The sequence below is a fragment of the Sander lucioperca genome, chromosome 19 (assembly GCF_008315115.2).
Source record: "Sander lucioperca isolate FBNREF2018 chromosome 19, SLUC_FBN_1.2, whole genome shotgun sequence".
In the NCBI taxonomy this organism is placed as follows: domain Eukaryota; kingdom Metazoa; phylum Chordata; class Actinopteri; order Perciformes; family Percidae; genus Sander; species Sander lucioperca.
The window spans coordinates 23275748-23294044 of NC_050191.1; the positions used below are offsets into that span (position 1 = coordinate 23275748).

Consider the following 18297-nt stretch of genomic DNA (forward strand, 5'->3'; position numbering starts at 1 on the left):
GATGTTGAAATGTGCTGTGATCGAAAAGAAAACCTCCTTGGTGGTTATCTAAGATTTTTTTCAATGACGAGGATCATAATTAGTCTCTGCACGGAGAAGCTTCTTTCATGCTTATTATTGGCTGGGGTGTTGTAGAGAATGAAAGGACCTTTTGTCCTCATCTTAAATGTTATCACAAATGTAATATATATATATATATATATATATATATATATATATATATATATATATATATATATATATATATATATATATATATATATATATATATATATATTGTAAGGATTATGTAATTTTTTAATCAGGTTTCTGCACTACTAGATATGACCTTTAGATATAATATTACAAAGGAGGGGTTGAGGTCAGACGTATATGATTAATTTGATTCCCTGACATACAGCCGTCATACAAAACTAGCCCGAGAATAGTTATACAGTATACTCACACCTTATATAAAAGCACATCATAAGCCTCCATATCATAAGCCTCCACTTACAATATCAGATGTGCTTTGTTTGTCAGCTGTTTGGCAATTAGATTACAGTTGATTTATCAGAGTATATAGAATAGCAGCTTACTGACAAAAACAACACACAGTGGGAGCGGCAAGAGTGAATCAAAACAGGGCTGTAAAAACTCAGACAATAAGGAATACACTATATGGCTTCATAGAGCTGCCAGAACCTGGAGAGTGGGATGACAGTTCTCTGTGGTCATCACTACAAGCAACACCTTTCACATTAAACGTAGTCATTTTATTCATTGCTAATATAACAATGCTTGCAGCTTTAACTTCTTGGCAACAGCTGTCAGGACAGTGGAGGTAGAGTTGGGGTGCATGGAGCCTTTAAGTGTATGTTGCAATGTCCCAATAAGAAAGGAGAGGAAGGGGGACGGCAACAATGTAAACAGCGCAAGTTTGTTAATGTTTTAAAAGATAAGAATTGCATTCAACACAGGTCTTATTGTGTTTCTGTGGACTGTAAACAGAAGCGCTTTTGTTTACAGTTGACTGTTGCCTGGACAGTCCTGAGGTTGATTCTATCACAGATAGAGAAAGTTATTTTTGAACTTTGAAGAAAAACAAAACAGAAGTTGTGGTGGGCTTTGACCTTAACCTGAAGGTCCTGATGCCTTTACATGACACCTCTAGCCAGAAAAAGGCCAGGATGTCGTCAGAACTGTGTTTGGTCCACATCCGTCAACGCCTTCCTTTCTGGCTATATCCACTTTTTGTCAGACAAACACCACTCCAATCAACACCTCACACCTCCAAAAACCAACATTTTCTAATCTTTTGAAAATTGCTTCGTACTCTCTCGCCACAGAAAGGCTTTTTACCTTTAACAGCCTGCTATTATCATACTGTCCCTTTTCACACTCACCCACTCCTACGCAGCGGTAAAACATCACACTTGAGCTCTGTCCTGCGTCACTTCTGCCAGATTGTCTGACCCTGGACCGCGAGGGTCACTGAGTCTCCACAATGGATTTTCTATTGCAGGTTAGAGAGAAGACACACCAGCCCGATAATCGGGCGTCGGGCCGTCTGGCGAGGTCAGTGACTCGAGTCTGCCGTCGGCCATCCGAGGAGCCGTCGGCATTCATTTGGGCCGACCCGACATGTTCAGTCGAGGACAGGGCAGTCGGGACTCACCCGGAAATGGCGAGCGGATGAGCCGCTCAAAATCTGACGAAAATCTTTTAAACTGACCTTTGTCAATCTGAAATGAAGACAGATTCAGCAACTGCATGGCCTATTTCTCGCTTAAAATGTTTTCAGAAACACGTTTCGGTGAACTATTTTAGAACAATATGAGATCGTATTCTGAACAAGCCGCCATGACAGTCTGGCTGTGAATTTCCGGAGAAAAAAGAACCACGTGACGCGTTTGTCCAATCAGCTGACGGTTCTCATTTTCTGGGAAATAATCAGACTGTTAATGGACACAATACAGAGCAGCGCCGCCTGCTGCTATGGAGACGTATTACGTTTCGCACACGCACAGAGTGTACGCTCAAGTCGGCGTCGCCTCAGTGCGTTCTGAGGCATTTTTTGGACCTCGGGACCTGACTGATCAGTCCGACTGGCTTTACTGCCGACGGTCGGCCGTCTGGTTGGTGTGTCAGGGCCTTTAGACAATGATGTAGAGACTCCAAAGAGAAAGTCTCAATCAATCTCTCAATCTTGAAAAAGACAAGGCCTTTCAGTTTGTTTTTTTTACATTTGCCACACATTTCTTTATGTTACTCTACTTTAATAGATTGTGTCAGTCAAAAGGCTCTGGATTTCCAATAAGACAACCATCATTATTTAATAATTAGTGTCATAACTGTCGCTCATGTTCATTGCAAAGCTAATTGAAGTCCCCATAGATGTAATTAATTAGGATTTCAATTTACAGTGACATTTATGAATTTGTTTGACCCGAGGCGCTACTGTGGGGGAAAGAGGGAAGCAATTTCAGCCAAAGCTCTTCATAGTGGACTGGCCCTGACCGACTGTAACCTGGATACAAGAGGCCTGTTGATATGTTGTCAAGGCCAGATGAAGAAAATAGCATCGCATCTTGCACAATTAAATGCTGGTAAGCCAAACCTATTGAACATTATAACAAACAGGGTCATAACCAAGATTTTTCAAATACTGAGGTTTCTGTCAGACAAATTTATCGGCGTAAGATAGCAGCTGCTAAAATGCCATTACAAAGCAGCAAACAGGTATTTGAAGCTGTTGGTGCCTCTGGAATCCCGCAAACCTCAAGGTGTAGGATCCTCCAGAGGCTTGCAGTTGTCCATAAACCTACTATTCTGCCACCCCTAACCAATGCTCACAAGTAGAAATACATGAAGACTAATATTCAAACAGTCTTGTTTACTGATGAGTGCCGTGCAACCCTGGATAGTCCAGATGGATGGAGTAGTGGATGGTTGGTGGATGGCCACCATGTCCCAATAAGGCTGCGATGTCAGCAAGGAGGTGTCGGAGTCGTGTTTTGGCCTGGAATCATGGGGAGAGAGCTGGTAGGCCCCTTTAGGGTCCCTGAAGATGTGAAAATGACCTCGGCAAAGTATGTAGAATTTCTGACTGACCACTTTCTTCCATGGTACAAAAAGAAGAACCGTGCCTTCTGTAGAAAAATCATCTTCATGCATGACAATGCACCATCTCATGCTGCAAAGAACCTCTGTGTCATAGGCTGCTATGGGCATAAAGGGAGAGAAACTCATGGTGTGTGGTATATATATATATATATATATTATCATTTGCATCGGCTATTTAGGAAAATCAGTGTAAAATATCATTTGCATGATAATTTGGAACACAGTGTATACTTTAAACACACATTGTATGGCAACTGTGTACTTTGTTGAGAGTTTAGAAGTAGAAACATATTGAACTCGCTGTAGAGCACTTGTTGCTGTAAGAAATAAATTGTGTACCACTTTATTTCTGTTCTGTTTCCTCATATCTGAAAACGGTGTACAGCAAAAAAAAATTTAAATCTAGTTTATTGTAAGTGTATTGCACTTTATTTTTATACGGTTCTGTGATGTATAAATCCCCCCCCCCACATACACACACACACACACACACACACACACACACACACACACACTCACCCGCGCCTATGCGTCTCTGCCTACTACCTACTCGAGGACAGATGGATCTGACGCCAGGAAGCATCAACAGCGGCACATTTTGACTTTCTCCAGCCTATGAAGACAGATCACTTCTTCTCTGTTATCCTTCTGGTCTGTTACTGATGCCAGTTCCAATGGATATCTACTCCTCCACGTTATCTCCCGCGCTGGACATCTGCACAGGTTGTTTTATGCTTGTTGTAGGTAAGTTACAAGCCGCGCGTAAACTTGAGTGAATAATCTCACAAGATGCTATAGCGTTCTTAAATCTGCGCATCCCTGCTCGGCTCAGTTATGTGTAGGTGAAAAAGACAGTTAAACTGGATTAGTTTCTTCCCCACGATGTGGAGATTTGTAAAAAGAATCAAAAAGCACTAAATTGCACTTTTCCATAATTCATTTTTACGCACGTTAAAGTTGATGGATACACGTGTCATTTAGACCTGGCTAAAGTCTCTGCTGTAACGTTTTCTTCCTCATCTAAAACTTTAAGACGATACTCAGTTAGAAATGTTTAAAAAGTGTTTTTAAATGGATATGAGAGCCACCATGTTGCTTACATCTCCATAAATTAATCATATTAATCACGCTGTGGGGACAGAAGCACACAATAGGGTCCCCACAATGTTAGCCATTCAATTTGAAGACTTCGTCTTCAATTAGGATTAGGGTTAGGCATGAAGTGGTCATGATTAAGGTTAGTGTATAGAGAATAAGTAATGTCCTCCAAAGTGACAAAAACAAATGAGTCCATGTGTAAGAGGGCAGCTTTCAACCCCATAGGACACATAACCTTTCATATAACATAGAACAGTATCTATGTATAGTGCTATAACTGAGTTAATCAGAGGAATTCAAATATACATTAAGTTACTTCATGTGGGCTATAAATAGCACACATTTGTGAGCATTTAATCCAGTGGATATTATTCTCTTACTGATATGTTAACTGTAATACTGTATGTATGTATATCACATTCATTTCCATTTTATTTACGTGAAAATGTAGCTCTCACCTTTAGTAAGATTCCTGCAGCTCGCAACTGCTCACATCCTCCCTCAACAGGATTGCATTCATGTCATCTCATACAGCCACTTAGATCCAGCAGTAGTAATCATAGTATTAGTAATAATAGGTAATCTGCTGGATGAAAAAAGCTGCAGCCATCCTCCTGCTATTCCACACATGATGACTGTCTTTATTATAAGGCAGTAAATCTACTGAGCAACCAAAGGCAGATTGGTAGATTTACAGAGCGAAATGAAAGATGGATGAAAGAAGCTTAGGACAGACACACTTTATGTTAATTGGCGAAACAACACACAGACAGCTGAAGCACAATGGGGCAACGGGAAAAAAATTGTCATGTGATAAAACCTCCACATTCTGAAGGGATTTGTTTTCTGTAATGGCCAAAAGGAGCTGGTGTAGACCTCGTGGTTGAGCATTGACATTCACTTCACATCTGCAGTTCCTCCCTTCTTATTTCTCTGCTAGCCACCAGAAGGAGTATGTGCCTGATTCTATCTGTGTAGTGCATTTGACATTAAAAGAAATGTCAACGGATTCAACATTAACACAAAGACATGTGCTAAAGAACTCCCATATCAGTGCTCTTTATGACCTTTCTTTTCTTTTTTCTTTTCTTTTGGGGCAATATGACAACATCCAAGATGACAAAAGACATGGTTTGAGACTTTAACAACCATAAGGAGAACATAGTGTGTAAACAATTCACATCAAAAATAACTATAGAAAAAGGATAGAAAGAAGATAAGGCTTGCTGGCTTTTACAGCTGTGTATGAGGCATACTGTACGTTACATTCAGTTGTTTCACACTTTGTTAGGGCTTTGATTACCTCATTTTTTATTAAAGGAAATTCAATATGAGGATTATTGGCTTATTATAAGGTTGCTGTGAATTGAAAATGTTTTTTTCAGTGCCATCACAGGCACAAAAAATGTCATACTGAGTGTCAGTCTGTGCTCATATACTGTACGTACCAATTTCATTCAAGAGTTGCGATAAAAGCTAAAAACTAAATGAAAATTATAGGTGTGGTAGGAAAAGCAATGAACTCCCCAGGGTAATTAGTGTTTTCACTAAAGCTTTAAGCTGAAGAGTAAGTGAAGGAAGGTTGTAGATAATGTCCATCTTTACCTTTCAATCCCCCATTCTGCATCCTCCACCCCTCCCCCACTGCTCCCTTCACCTTACACCATCTCTCATGTAATCCCTTTCAGTGAATAGTGTACCGTCTGAGACCCTTACTGAGCCCTGTTAGGATTAGGGTGAAGAAATCATCCTCATCTGCCTCTTTTATCTATCTTTCTAGCTGTATAAAATTACTGGGTAACACTTTACTTGAAGGTATCTACGTAAGAGTGACATGACAGTGTCATGAACACATGACACATGAACCCCAACTCTAACCCTAACCCTAACTATAAAACCGAATGACCCTTACTAAAAGAAGTGTTGTGTCATAAACGTTTATGACATGTTTGTAATGTTAATGACACGTTCATGACAGTGTCATGTCACTCTTATGTAAATACCTTCAAGTAAAGTGTAACCAATTACTCTTTTACGACCAGGCAGTTGCCCCTTCTTAAAACTCCCACATTTTCACTCATGCACATGCACATTGAACACTCTACGGCAATCTGTGCCATCTTCACACTCCTCGTGATTATGCTTGAGATATGGTTAATATATAATATAATATAAAAATGGTTAAGGTTTGTTAAATAACTACTCTGTGTGTGTGTACTCCCATTTTTCTGCTAACCTTAAACCAAGTGGTAAGAAATTCGATTTCCTAGACTCAATTAGGGCTGATGCTTATGGATGCTTAATGCAGCATTCATTTTAAGTGAGAGTCACATATTCTGAATTTCATTACCTGCTTTTTACTTTATCGATGCTTTTTAAGGTCTGCAGCCCTGTGCTTCTCATTGAGCTATATAAGACCCACTTTCATTATAATCCGCAGCAGTGAGGATCACTTGAGGTGTCCCCATTGATTCCTTTTTTCATTTTGTGCAGTAAGGGGTGCGATTGATTGGCTCGGCTGCACTTCCATTAACATGATTATCAGCGAGCTGTTAGTTGATTTGGTCTATAGCGGTAAAAAGCCTCAAGCTATGCAGGTGAAGTTTCAATGTTTTGACACTTGTGTTTCATACACTCCGTTCATTTGATATCTGTTAATCTATTGTTATTGTCCGGTTTAGCAAAAAAGGACCTTTTAACTGTTTAAACATTTAGCAAATTCCCACGTTTAGTCTGAATACTACTTCAGTTTGTTCTCTTTCGTAACAGCCAGAAGGCCTTTTTTTTTTACGATTGTCAATAGTGGTAGTTACCAATTTCTTTAAGTATATTAATTGGTGCTCGAAAGTTGTTGCATTTTCTAACCCTGAAAATTGAGCTTGTGAGGTGTCTGAAAGGTTTTGGGCTTCACAAACTCGTTGGGTACACTGAATTGCAGTTGGTTTATTGCTTTGGGGAAGGTAAGTCGAAATAAATGAAATGCAAGTTTACCAACACAAGTAACCGCGCCAAAAGCAAAAATGCACAGCCACACGCTGAGGCAAAAAACAAAAGCCATCAACGCTCCACCACACCTCAAAGCCTACAAATACCACTCATGCGGGAAACCGCGTTTAGACGAGCCCCCAAATATGTTACGGCCTCCATTTAAAGGAATAAACCAAGGCTCAAAAGGTATTGGAGGATGCAACATATACAAAGGATGCCAGACACAAAGTTAAGAATTAACCAACAAGCTTTATTAAATAAAGAATATTCCCAAAATTAACAAACAAGGAAAAACGAGACCCCGGCCAAAAAGAACAAAAGATGGGAAGACGCTGGACCAACCTCGCAGTGGGCCGTCACTCCCCGCGTCTCCCCCTAAACTAACTAAAAAGGGTAACCTAAACCTGGAACAAACAAAAAAAAGGACGAATAACTGAACTACCGGTAACCTCCAGCCCAAACTAACACAACAAACTAAAATAACTAAACTCCGGCACCTAAATGTGCATGGAGATGAGGAAAACACAAACCTGCTTATTGTGGAGAAAAAAAAGATGAGGAGAAAACTCCTCACTGGTGTGCTGCTGGTGTGCTGTCCATGTGCCCCTGTCCCTTCACTCTCTGCCTTCTTATCACCTCCCCCACTCTACCTGAGCACTGATTACACTCCATTACAGACAGACCGAGGGAGAAAACAAGACACACACACATACACACACAAGAGGCACATGTAACACCGGTGTTCAAGTCAAGTTTAAATTGAAAATGTATTTCAGCTCGGAAGATTTTGCAGCCTTTAACTTGACGAGCAGAGAAAGCTAATGCAGTAGCAGATGTTCAGTCACCCCAAAAGGAGGTGTACATAGACTGGACTGTGCTGTATAAATTACTTATGGCCATGTGGGCTGAGGTGAAAGTATCTATACATTTTTAAAGCTATAACAGGGGCATTCAATTCCCTATGTGCTGTCTTCCTCTTCTGAGTCAGACACTGAGGTGAATGTCCTTGTTCTGGAAATGAGATAAAAAATAGGTACTTTTCTTAGATGTGGTGCTCACAGTGAGATATATTTTCTCTCCCTATTCCTAAGGTATAACTATATTTTGTAGTTAATTGGCTTATCATTGTGCCTCTCTTTTGAAGGCTGCTAGTAGGTGGAGTTGAGGGTCTTTAGCCAAACCTGTCCATCTCCTCTACACTATAAAATGTCTGTTATTGGCTCCCAGGCAACCTCCATCCTGTGTTTGTTGTACTTTCCCTCACCCTTACGTACATTACACACATGACCGCTCTGTACCCTTTTTTTTCTGATCAATGTTTTCATTCTGTGTTTCTGCTGCTCCAGAAGGAATACATCCTGTGTTTTTTTTTGGATGCAATCATTCAAGGTGAGCAGTGTCCAAAACAAACAGAGGACTTGGGGAGGGGTTAGGAGTTACGTCCTAAACAAGTTGTCACACCTGGTCATTCATGCATGTCATTTGCCTGTCCCATGAAAGAGAAATAACGATGTTATAACTCCGCTGGTAATAACATGGAAACCCGCTCAAATCCACTCAGTGTGACTGACAGTTCTAACTGGATTTAAGGTTATGTTTTATTTTGTGCCTAGTAAATTGTCTCTTAAGTTTTCGCCATTCGGGACAGCATTAGCCAACACAGAACAACAGGGCTCCGATAACACGAACAAAAAAGAAAGCGGGAGTACACCTGAATCTTTTCTCTCTGTCTCCTCCTCATCCTGTCTGTCTCAGCTGTTTTCTCCATCGGGGGAAACGTGCTGGTCCTCATCGTGGCAGCCAAAAGGTCATCGAGGATGAAACCGCCGGAGCTGCTAAACGTGAATCTGGCAGTGACAGACCTGGGAGCAGCTGTTACCATGTACCCCCTGGCTGCAGCCTCTGCCTGGAGCCACCACTGGCTCGGGGGAGATGCTACTTGTTTATGTTACGGTCTGGCAGGGTTCTTCTTTGGCGTCGCCAGCATCATGAACCTGACTATATTGGCCATAGTGCGTTTCATTGTGGCCATCAATATGACGTCACCCAGTGAGTAACTCAGGGCTCAAAAAGCCTGATATGATTACTACCTGGTATTTTCAGACTTATCATTTGGAGAACATAATCACAATGCACATTTTATGCAGCAACTTTTAACCACTGTGAACTCCATGTTCTATGCTCCAGGAGACAATGCCATCATTGATGGGTGATACATTCTAGTAGTGATGAAACCTTTGAAATATACTTTGCATGCAAGATAGTAATTGGCTGCTCTTACTTAATAGCCTGACAAGCCAGACCCACATCAAGATGTTGGGTCTGGGAACTCACCATTGGCAGGGCTCAATCCGAGGGGCGGGATAAACGGTTGTCTTTCAAATTCTCTCTGCACGCAATAGGATAACGCTACAACCAGGCAGAGCAACGAAGAAGGTAGCAGAGCTAGTTGATAGATTAAACTTTTGCCGTATCCAGTCGGCAAAACTCCGAACACATCTTCCTTTTTTAAGAATGACTTCAGTGCCGTTCTTTGTTCTTTTCTCAAAGAAAAACTTAACTCCAAGTCTTCCAGAGTCGCGGCCAAAGCCGATTCGAAAGACCGCTGTTCCCAGCAGCAGCAGCCATAAGCCCGCTCACCGACTCTATACACAATGTGATTGGCCCGGCCAGAGTTTGGTTTTTCCAGCTTGCAAGCCAACGGAGAGTTGCTAGACCCCCCCGGCTGCAAATTAAATTTGCTGCTGCTAGGGTGCGTCTAGATTTCTAGGCTACTTACTTAATATTTTCAATAAAGAATGTCTACATTACATTTCTAGCTTCTTTTAACACTGTTTTACTGAGAAAATTGAGCAGCCCGTTAGGGACCTACAGCAGTTGTTTAGTTTCAGTAGTAGCAAATTAATACCAATTACCAATTCTCATATCTCTCCAGCAAATATACGGCTATGGCCAGCTGCTAGTTAGCTGGAAATGGGAAATATGTTGCACTTTTTTTTTTTAATTGAAGTATATGACATGTTGATTAGTGAGCTTTAGAGGTGGTGGTGGCAAATTTTGTTATCTTTGGACAAAGCCAGATTAACTGTTTCTCTGATTCCAGTCTTCGTGCTGAGCTTAGTTAGCCAGCTGCTGGCTATCGCCTTATATTTACAGATATCAATCACTCAATCAATCAAATCTATCAATCAATCAATCAATCAATCAATCAATCAACCCACATTTTTCACGTGAAATCATACAAAATTGTATTAAAAACAGTAATAATAATAAAATATATGTGTATGGGAGGGGGGGTGGCCCTCTCAGTGCTGGCCTGGTGTCTCCGGTATCTTCTACCCGACTTCAACAGGAAGAAAGGTCTGTGGACATAGGTCTAGGTATTTTAAACTAAGTACGTGAACAGTCTATAGTGCGATAGACGATAAAACGATAAAAACCGAGCAGGCGTCAGTTGCCAATAGGTGAGTGTGAGCCGGCTACAGGCACGGCCAGATAACGGTCCTTTCAGAGGCCGTGGCAGTTGAGTTTATAGCCAAGAAAAAGTGAGCGTTATGCCACGAAGAGAGTTCAGTTTAGGCACCAAAACGACTAGTTAGACGACTAGTTTTAGGGAAAAGATCACGGTTTGGACTTAAACATTCCAGAGAAACGAACAGGCGTTTCCTGGGTGAAAGTATTTTGTTTTCTCCGGAAAGTGCACTTTGCTCCCCGGCTTCTGCTATTTCATTTTGAGATTATTTCCATTGAATATTGAAGTTCATAAATAAGTGTTTTGGTATGCCTGGCCGTGTGGCACCGTATCCATGGTATTGGAAAGGGGGATTAAATTATTGATGATCGCAGATCATGATCACAGACCCTAGTTCTGAAGTTCGTGATTTATTATCATGAATATGAAATTGAACTGCCCGTTTCTCTGAATTTAAAGTGCGTCCTCGACCTTCTGTCAGTGTGCACAGTTTTCTATAGGGCTCAACAGTCAGTCAGCTCAGTCTAGTCAGGTCTTATATCAGCAATATGTTTTTATCTCTATTACAGTATTTGGACGCTCTCGCATCCTTGCAATCAACATGTCATTTTGGGAGACTTAGGAATATAGCCTCTCTCTTTTGCATAAATTGTAAGCTGCTTCACATTGTGCTATAATAAAGCACCACCTATCTATACTGTACAGCATGGTTAAACAACAAAAGAAACAAGAAAACAACCAGCCTTTCTTTTTCTCTCTACAGATGAGAAAATCAGCTTCAAGAACGTGAAGATGCTGTGCATGTGGACCTGGCTATACGCTCTGATCTGGGCTCTGTTCCCCATTCTGGGCTGGGGACGGTACGGCCCGGAGCCCTTCGGCCTGTCCTGCTCTCTTGCCTGGGCACAAATGAAACATGAGGGCTACTCTATGGTCATCTCCATGTTCTTCTTCAACCTAATCATGCCTTGTGTCATCATTATCTGCTGTTACTTTGGCATCTCCATCAAGCTCTATTTGGCCTACAAAAAGTCAATGAACAGCAACCGAGTCCCCAATATTGTCAAGCTCCAACGAAGGCTGTTAACGGTGAGTTACTCTTACTCATGAGACAGCTCTATTGTTATAGTTCAGTCAGAACCACTTTCTCAGTAAATAGATTAATTCATCTGCAATTATGGCTCTGTTCTGGGGCCTCCCTGCCCTTCCATGTGCATACATGAAAAGCCTTAGGGCTCCTGCGCACTGCCTGCGTGGCGTGAGCATGTCAGCTGCGCGGTTTTTTATTTTGGCTCCCATGTTAACAGGTTAGAGCTTGCACACTGCCTGCGTGACACGCACGTCTCAGGTGCGGCTCGAGCTGCGCCGAAAACGCGTGCATGCTAGAAATAGAACCAACACCTATTTTTCTTACCATTTTTTGAGTCTTTTTAGTGGTACAAAATAGTGATTTATTTTTACTTTCCCTGTGCCCCAAATACTAGCGTTGTAAGCTAATCAGCGGTCCACACTTGCATCTTTCAAGCTACAAACACAATCAATTAGCATGAAAACATGTCTCGGAGAACGACAGAGTGGGTACACATCTGTTATTAACCCCTAGGTTCGTTTTGCGCCGGAATTGTCCTTTAAGCAGAATGCATCGTCTTTAGCAACATGCAAACCAAGTTTGTTTAGGGTTACGTTCAGAATATGGAAGTGTTTTCAAATTTTACTTGGCACACACACATACACACATCTGTAGTGTACATATTGCCTGTTCCATATTGGTAGGTCAAGACAGGTTTTTATTTTCACGACTCTATCCTCCTGTTCTGTTGCAGATCGCTGTGCTTGTCAGTTTAGGCTTCATAGTTTGCTGGGCGCCCTATGGAATAGTCAGCATATGGTCTCTTTTCAGTGACAGTAGCACCATCCCACCTGAAGTCAGCCTCCTGCCGTGCATGTTTGCAAAGAGCTCCACTGCATACAATCCTCTCATCTACTACATCTTCAGCCCGGGCTTCAAAAGGGAGGTCAAGCAGCTGCGCTGGTTTTGCTCTAACTCATGCCACGTCTCCAACAACATCAATGACAACAAAATGTATATGGTCAGTGCTGACGTCACGTACAGAGTACAAGCACTGTCTACTTTGCAGGAGATGGAGGAGCGAAAGACAGTGATTTTGGGTTGAAAGGATTTTTTTGGGATATGAGAAGACAGACTTTTGTGTTATTAAATGTGGGGGAAAAAATGTGTAATCTCATAATGTGTTATCTCACAAATGTTATCAGGATAGAAAACACCTAGTAGAGTAATGCTGGCCTCTTATGTGTGTGGCTTTGATTAATGAAAGGGCATGTTTGCACAATATGTTAAATGCTGTGAAAGGTCAGCCAACTGAGCTATTGATTAGAGTTAATTCTATGTTTACACGTGGCTAAACCCTACACCGTTGTAGCTCAGAAATTAAGTCCTACTCCCTGTTGAGTAACAGCCAGATGTGATAGAAGTGAAATCAACAAGTGGCAGCCACATAGGATTAAAGAAAATCATGTATTTTAATACGTTACAAATCAAAAGTTGTACAGCAGAATTTGACAAAAACCTTATTTTGAGATGTTTAATGTTTCAGGTTTAATCTGTGATAGACACTTGTTAGTTTAAAAATAACTAATAACTACATAACTTTTTTTATAATTTTGTAACACCAAATCAGTTATTTTTCCGGGTAGTGGGGAATACTTTCAGTTCAGGAATAACATTTACTGTATATGTGCTAAATGTTTTAATTAAAGCTGTGGTATATGGCAAGCAAAAATTCCATAATAATCTCTCAGCATATTGTAGATCAAGTGGTCTCGGAGAAAACTTCTCTTGGCTCTGTTTTAAGGCTTTAGAAAATCTAGATTTTGGCCAATCACAGGTCATTTCAAACAGAGAGAGTGATCCTATTGGCTGTTCAACACATGCAGATGTAGGGTATGGTATGTACTGTAGGTCCGGCAATGCAAGACTATCCTGAGGTCAACGCACAACCTGCCTAACTGTTGCTGCTACACAGGGTGTGTTTTGCCGAGAAATGTCGTGGAATGCAGGAAAACTTGTCAAAAGGTGACAGAGTGTCTTTTTTTACACTTTCAGGTATTGTACAAATTAAACTACTTACAAAAACCAAATGTGTTAATTAGCAAGCTCCCGGCTGGTAGGCAGATTGTTTTACCTTTGGATGGAGCCAGGCTAGCTGTTTCCTTCTGTCTTCCAGTCTTTGTGCTAAGCTAAACTAACTGGCTGCTGGTGGTAGCTTCATATTGTTATTATTATTATTTGTATTATTATTATAACCTTAATTTAAAATCTCGGAAATCATTGAGGTCTCCCTCATTTATGATTTATGATCATTAATGATGCCGAGATACAAGACACATAAAACATAAAGCACAATGTGGCTGGGTTAGCTCAGTTGGTAGAGCAGGCGCACATATATAGAGGTTTACTCCTCGACGCAGCGGCCGTGAGTTTGACTCCGACCTGTGGCCCTTTGCTGCATGTCATTCCCCTTCTCTCTCCCCTGCCTGTCATGTCTTCATCTGTCCTGTGGAATTAAAGGCCTTAAATGCCCCAAAAAATAATCTTTAAAATATAAAGCACAAAACAAATAAATAATACTCAATGAAAATAATTGCACACAGAAGTGAAATGATCTGAAATAACTTAGACTAAGAGTAACAGTAAGAGTGTCCAGTGTCAGTGAACACTGAAGGTGGTTCCATTGGAGTTAACAGAGTTAACCTGTGGGACATGAAGCATAAGGCAAATTGTTAAGCGAATTTGGCAAGGTCCTGTGATCCAGTTCAGCATAGATGCTATATATGGTGGTGACAGCCCAATGAGAGATTTATGGATAAAAAAAAAAAAAAGATACAAATGTTTTTCACGCCAGAGAGGTCCAACCAACTTTGTCATACAGAGTACAGTGGTGAGCGTGATAGGGGGTCTCCTGTAATGAATCTGAGGGCCGAGTGATAAACTGAGTCCAGGGGTGTGAGAGTGGTATCAATCCTGTCATCTAACTCTTGATAAGAAAGCGAATTAGTCTAACTTGTTCTTTTAAAGTGCTCATATTGTGCTTTTTGGCTTTTCCCCTTTCCATTATTGTGCAGGGTTTCCCGCAGCACTTTGCAGCTTGGGCGGCCGCCTAAGCTGGGGAACCCTACCGCCTTAACTGGGTCATCAAAAAAGATCCGCTGCACAAAAGGCCGTCAAGTGTATCTCGGACAATAGCGCGGACGCGCTTCACACCGCGAGCGGCCACGCGCGCCACACGGCCGAAATGAGAGAAAGAAAAAGCGACGTGGTCCGTCGCTGTCTATATGCGAGAAATTAACTGTGTACAGTGAATATGGGCAGTTTTACAAAAATGGATGGCCAATTGCACATTTTCTCTGATATGTTGTCGGACTTGGAAGCTCCAGTCTTAGGTGACAGCCAGCTGGCGGTGGCCGGAATCGCTTGCTTACTAGCGGCCAGTAATCCTCACAGCAACCGCTGTCAGCTGGAAGTGGTTTCAGACCGTTGGGCCACACCTCCTCATTTAAATTGACACCTGTCACTTCTAAATGAAAAGCTTAACGTTAAATCGAAATGTAAAAGGTGAATCTTAAAATGTCAATGTCAAATGTAAAACGTAAAATTCAAAAGATAAAATGTCAAATTGAAAATTGAAAATTATAAAGGGGAAAGGCTAAAATAAAATAATTTCTTTTTTCTATTTGAGATTTTAATTTAAGTATTTCCATTTAAGCTTTTACATTTCACATTTAATTATGGCATGATTTTTCCTAGTAGCGTAGTAAAATAATACTATTTTTAATTAAAATAATACTATTTTTAATTTGATCTTGCTTCGTTTTTTCTTTGGACTTTCAATTTGAATTATGAATAAATATTCCCTCCATACTACTGTAGTCCAGCCTTTACTTCTGTGACAAACGTGTGTCACTTTGTAACACACGTTATAATGCTCGCCTAGCTGCTAGCATGTCACTCCCTCATACTCTGCAACGGACAAGCTAGCAGTGCTGACCTAGCTACTGCGCATGTGCGACTCCCAACAAAGATGGTACAGAAGTGAGATGTCTCACTCTGTAGCTAAAACAGAGAGCTCAACACACAGGGTGAAAAGAGGAGCTGCAGCAATGTGCAGTACAACAAAAATATGGTGTTTTCTGAAAATTAAACCACATAAACCTATTCTGGTACAACTTCTAAATACAATTATGAAGCTGAAAATGAGCATAATATGAGCACTTTAAAGCAGGGATCTTCAACAGGGGGTCCGGGGCCTCTAGGGGGTCCTCAGAATCAATGCAGGGGGGGCCTCCAAATTTTTTCAAAAATTAAAAAGTCTTAAGATGAATCCAACATATTATTAGCAAACATAAATCTCCACTGCTTACTGGCCTATAGGTAAAGTAGTCACTAAGGCCATTCATAGATACAGTTCATCCTAAGGGTTCACTGTGCTACATTTATAAAATCATGCCGACAATTAGTAGTCTATTTTAATAGCTTAGTATTCTATGCAAAAAGGTATAAAGGTGGCCCTACACATTATTGTAGGCCCAGTTTATTATGCAACTTCATTTTAAACAATATACGTAATAGGGGGGTCCCTGCTCTGTCCCTCTCTAAGTTAAGGGGTCCTTGTCTTGAAAAACTTTGAAGACCCCTGCTTTCAAGTTTTGGAACATCAAAAAGGAGTTCAACTAGACAGCTCATTTGTTTTTGTTTTACAGATTTTTTGGGGCAATTTAGGCCTTTATTTGTATAGGACAGCTGGAGATATGAAAGGGGAGAGAGGGAGGAATTGACATGCAGCAAAGGGCCGCAGGTCGGAGTCGAACCTTGGGCCGCTGTGTCTAGGAATGAGCCTCTATATATGTGCGCGCGCGCTCTACCAGGGGCCTCATTTATAAACGCGGTGTACGCAAAAAAGAAGACGTACGCCGCGCTCTACGCAATAATTGGGATTTATAAAAAGCAAACTTGACGGGAAAATGTGTGGTCCTCCACGGACACGCTGACCCAGGCGTACGCACAGAAACAGGTGACGTGAGAAACGGTGACACCGACGGCAGATGGATGAAACGTAAAATAAATCGAAATATTCAATCGAATTCACAAAGCTATTCTTACAATTAATATCCTATATAAACACCTGTTTGATCCATCCGCGGTGAAAAACAGACAAAATAAAACAAGATACTATCGTAAATTCAAACAAAGATATTTATGCAAAGAAAACTCAAATGTTCTTTAATTATATTGGCACGTTCTGGAATTTATTCTCATGAACAATACGATAAACACGACAAATAGACTAATGCTGTTTTCGATACCTCCGTCTGGCGGCGCACATCGTTTTAATATGGTCATCATATACAGTATCATACACTGTTGCTGGCTTTAGATCATTTTATTTTTGTTTTAAATGTTTGTTTTTATTGCAGGTCTAAAGCATGTTTTAACCATTGCGAGAGGTGCAATAGAACGTTTTACTAATTATACGTGCTCCTTGCGCAGAACTATTTGTCATTTACAATTAGATTAATTCCGACACCTTTAGCTTTTTAGATACAATCCAATGAATGGGTAAAGGCATGTCTTGCGTAAAGACGCACAATGGCTGGCTTTGCAATGTTAGAAGATGTGGCAAATGGAGACCGACAGCAAGAAGACTTGCTGGCAAATGAGGAAGAAAGTCCTCAGAGCCAGATCCGACTAGCCTGGTCCTACCAGATTCTCGTACATTTCATTTGTACAGAGAGTCTGGCCACTCTCCATTGACAAGTGTTAACTTCCTTGAAGGCGGGTACTCTGTTGAAGTTTAAAACTATTGGATCTGCCCAGAGCCACTCTGGATCTGCCATAACCAATTGCTAACGTTTGGTCGTGATGTATCCCATGCGCATGTGCAACAAGAGGGGAGACCGTCAAGGCTATTAGCATTAGCACCGCTAGCGATAGCTTTAGCCAACTACTTCACCACTAACGGAGCGAGCTGGAAAATCAAACTGTTCCCGAACCCCGTGGGGAGGAGGGCCACAACATCATGGCCACCAACAAAACTCAGCAAAGATTGCTCTTGCTCAGGCTTTAACTTCTGGATATTCGGCAGCGTTGCTGCCACAACGGACCGAATGGCTTCGCTCGCATTTTTTCTAGTGCACGTCGTCAACGTCATCGTTCTCAGCCACTCCCTCTGTTCGCCGATTGGACCGGTAAATATTTGACCGGAGAAAACCTAAGAATATACCGCAAACCCAGACGGAGTACTGAAGGGAAATGAAAATTGAGCGGAAGTAAGTAGGAGGGCGGAGCCAGGCTAGGATCTGACTGCCTCGAGCTGTCCTGTTGGATCTCTGTGCTGTTTTGGGCCCAGCGTTACAGAGAGGAGCACTCGGAGAAACCACGCCATGCCAGTCCCACTTCAAGAGGGGTCAGCTCCGGTGTCCCGTTGCAAAAACACTTTCTCGGGGTAGCGCTAGGCGTTTTGTTGCAGCAACTTTAATATCTGACCATTTCTTTTTATTTGGGCCATGGTCCGACCTCTGAGGCTGTGGCATTAACTGCATCTGCAACATGTTGTCAC

General features: G+C 41.4%; 1 protein-coding gene across 1 annotated transcript; it reads left to right on the top strand.

The window, feature by feature from the left end:
- The first annotated feature begins 3640 nt into the window (after nucleotides 1-3640).
- On the top strand, nucleotides 3641-13469 carry opn8b (opsin 8, group member b). Its single transcript, XM_031288134.2, has 4 exons — nucleotides 3641-3849; nucleotides 8947-9240; nucleotides 11427-11752; nucleotides 12487-13469. The coding sequence occupies exons 1-4, from the start codon at nucleotides 3768-3770 to the stop codon at nucleotides 12835-12837; spliced, it is 1053 nt and encodes a 350-aa protein (XP_031143994.1). The 5' UTR covers nucleotides 3641-3767; the 3' UTR covers nucleotides 12838-13469.
- Nucleotides 13470-18297: the final 4828 nt, after the last annotated feature.

What these genes read in the sequence shown, in the direction of transcription:
- opn8b (XM_031288134.2), top strand. Translation starts at nt 3,768, where the DNA reads ATGCCAGTTCCAATGGATATCTACTCCTCCACGTTATCTCCCGCGCTG. An exon ending in CATCAATATGACGTCACCCA is followed by an intron (nt 9,241 to 11,426) that starts GTGAGTAACTCA and finishes TTCTCTCTACAG; the next exon opens with ATGAGAAAATCAGCTTCAAG. An exon ending in TCCAACGAAGGCTGTTAACG is followed by an intron (nt 11,753 to 12,486) that starts GTGAGTTACTCT and finishes GTTCTGTTGCAG; the next exon opens with ATCGCTGTGCTTGTCAGTTT.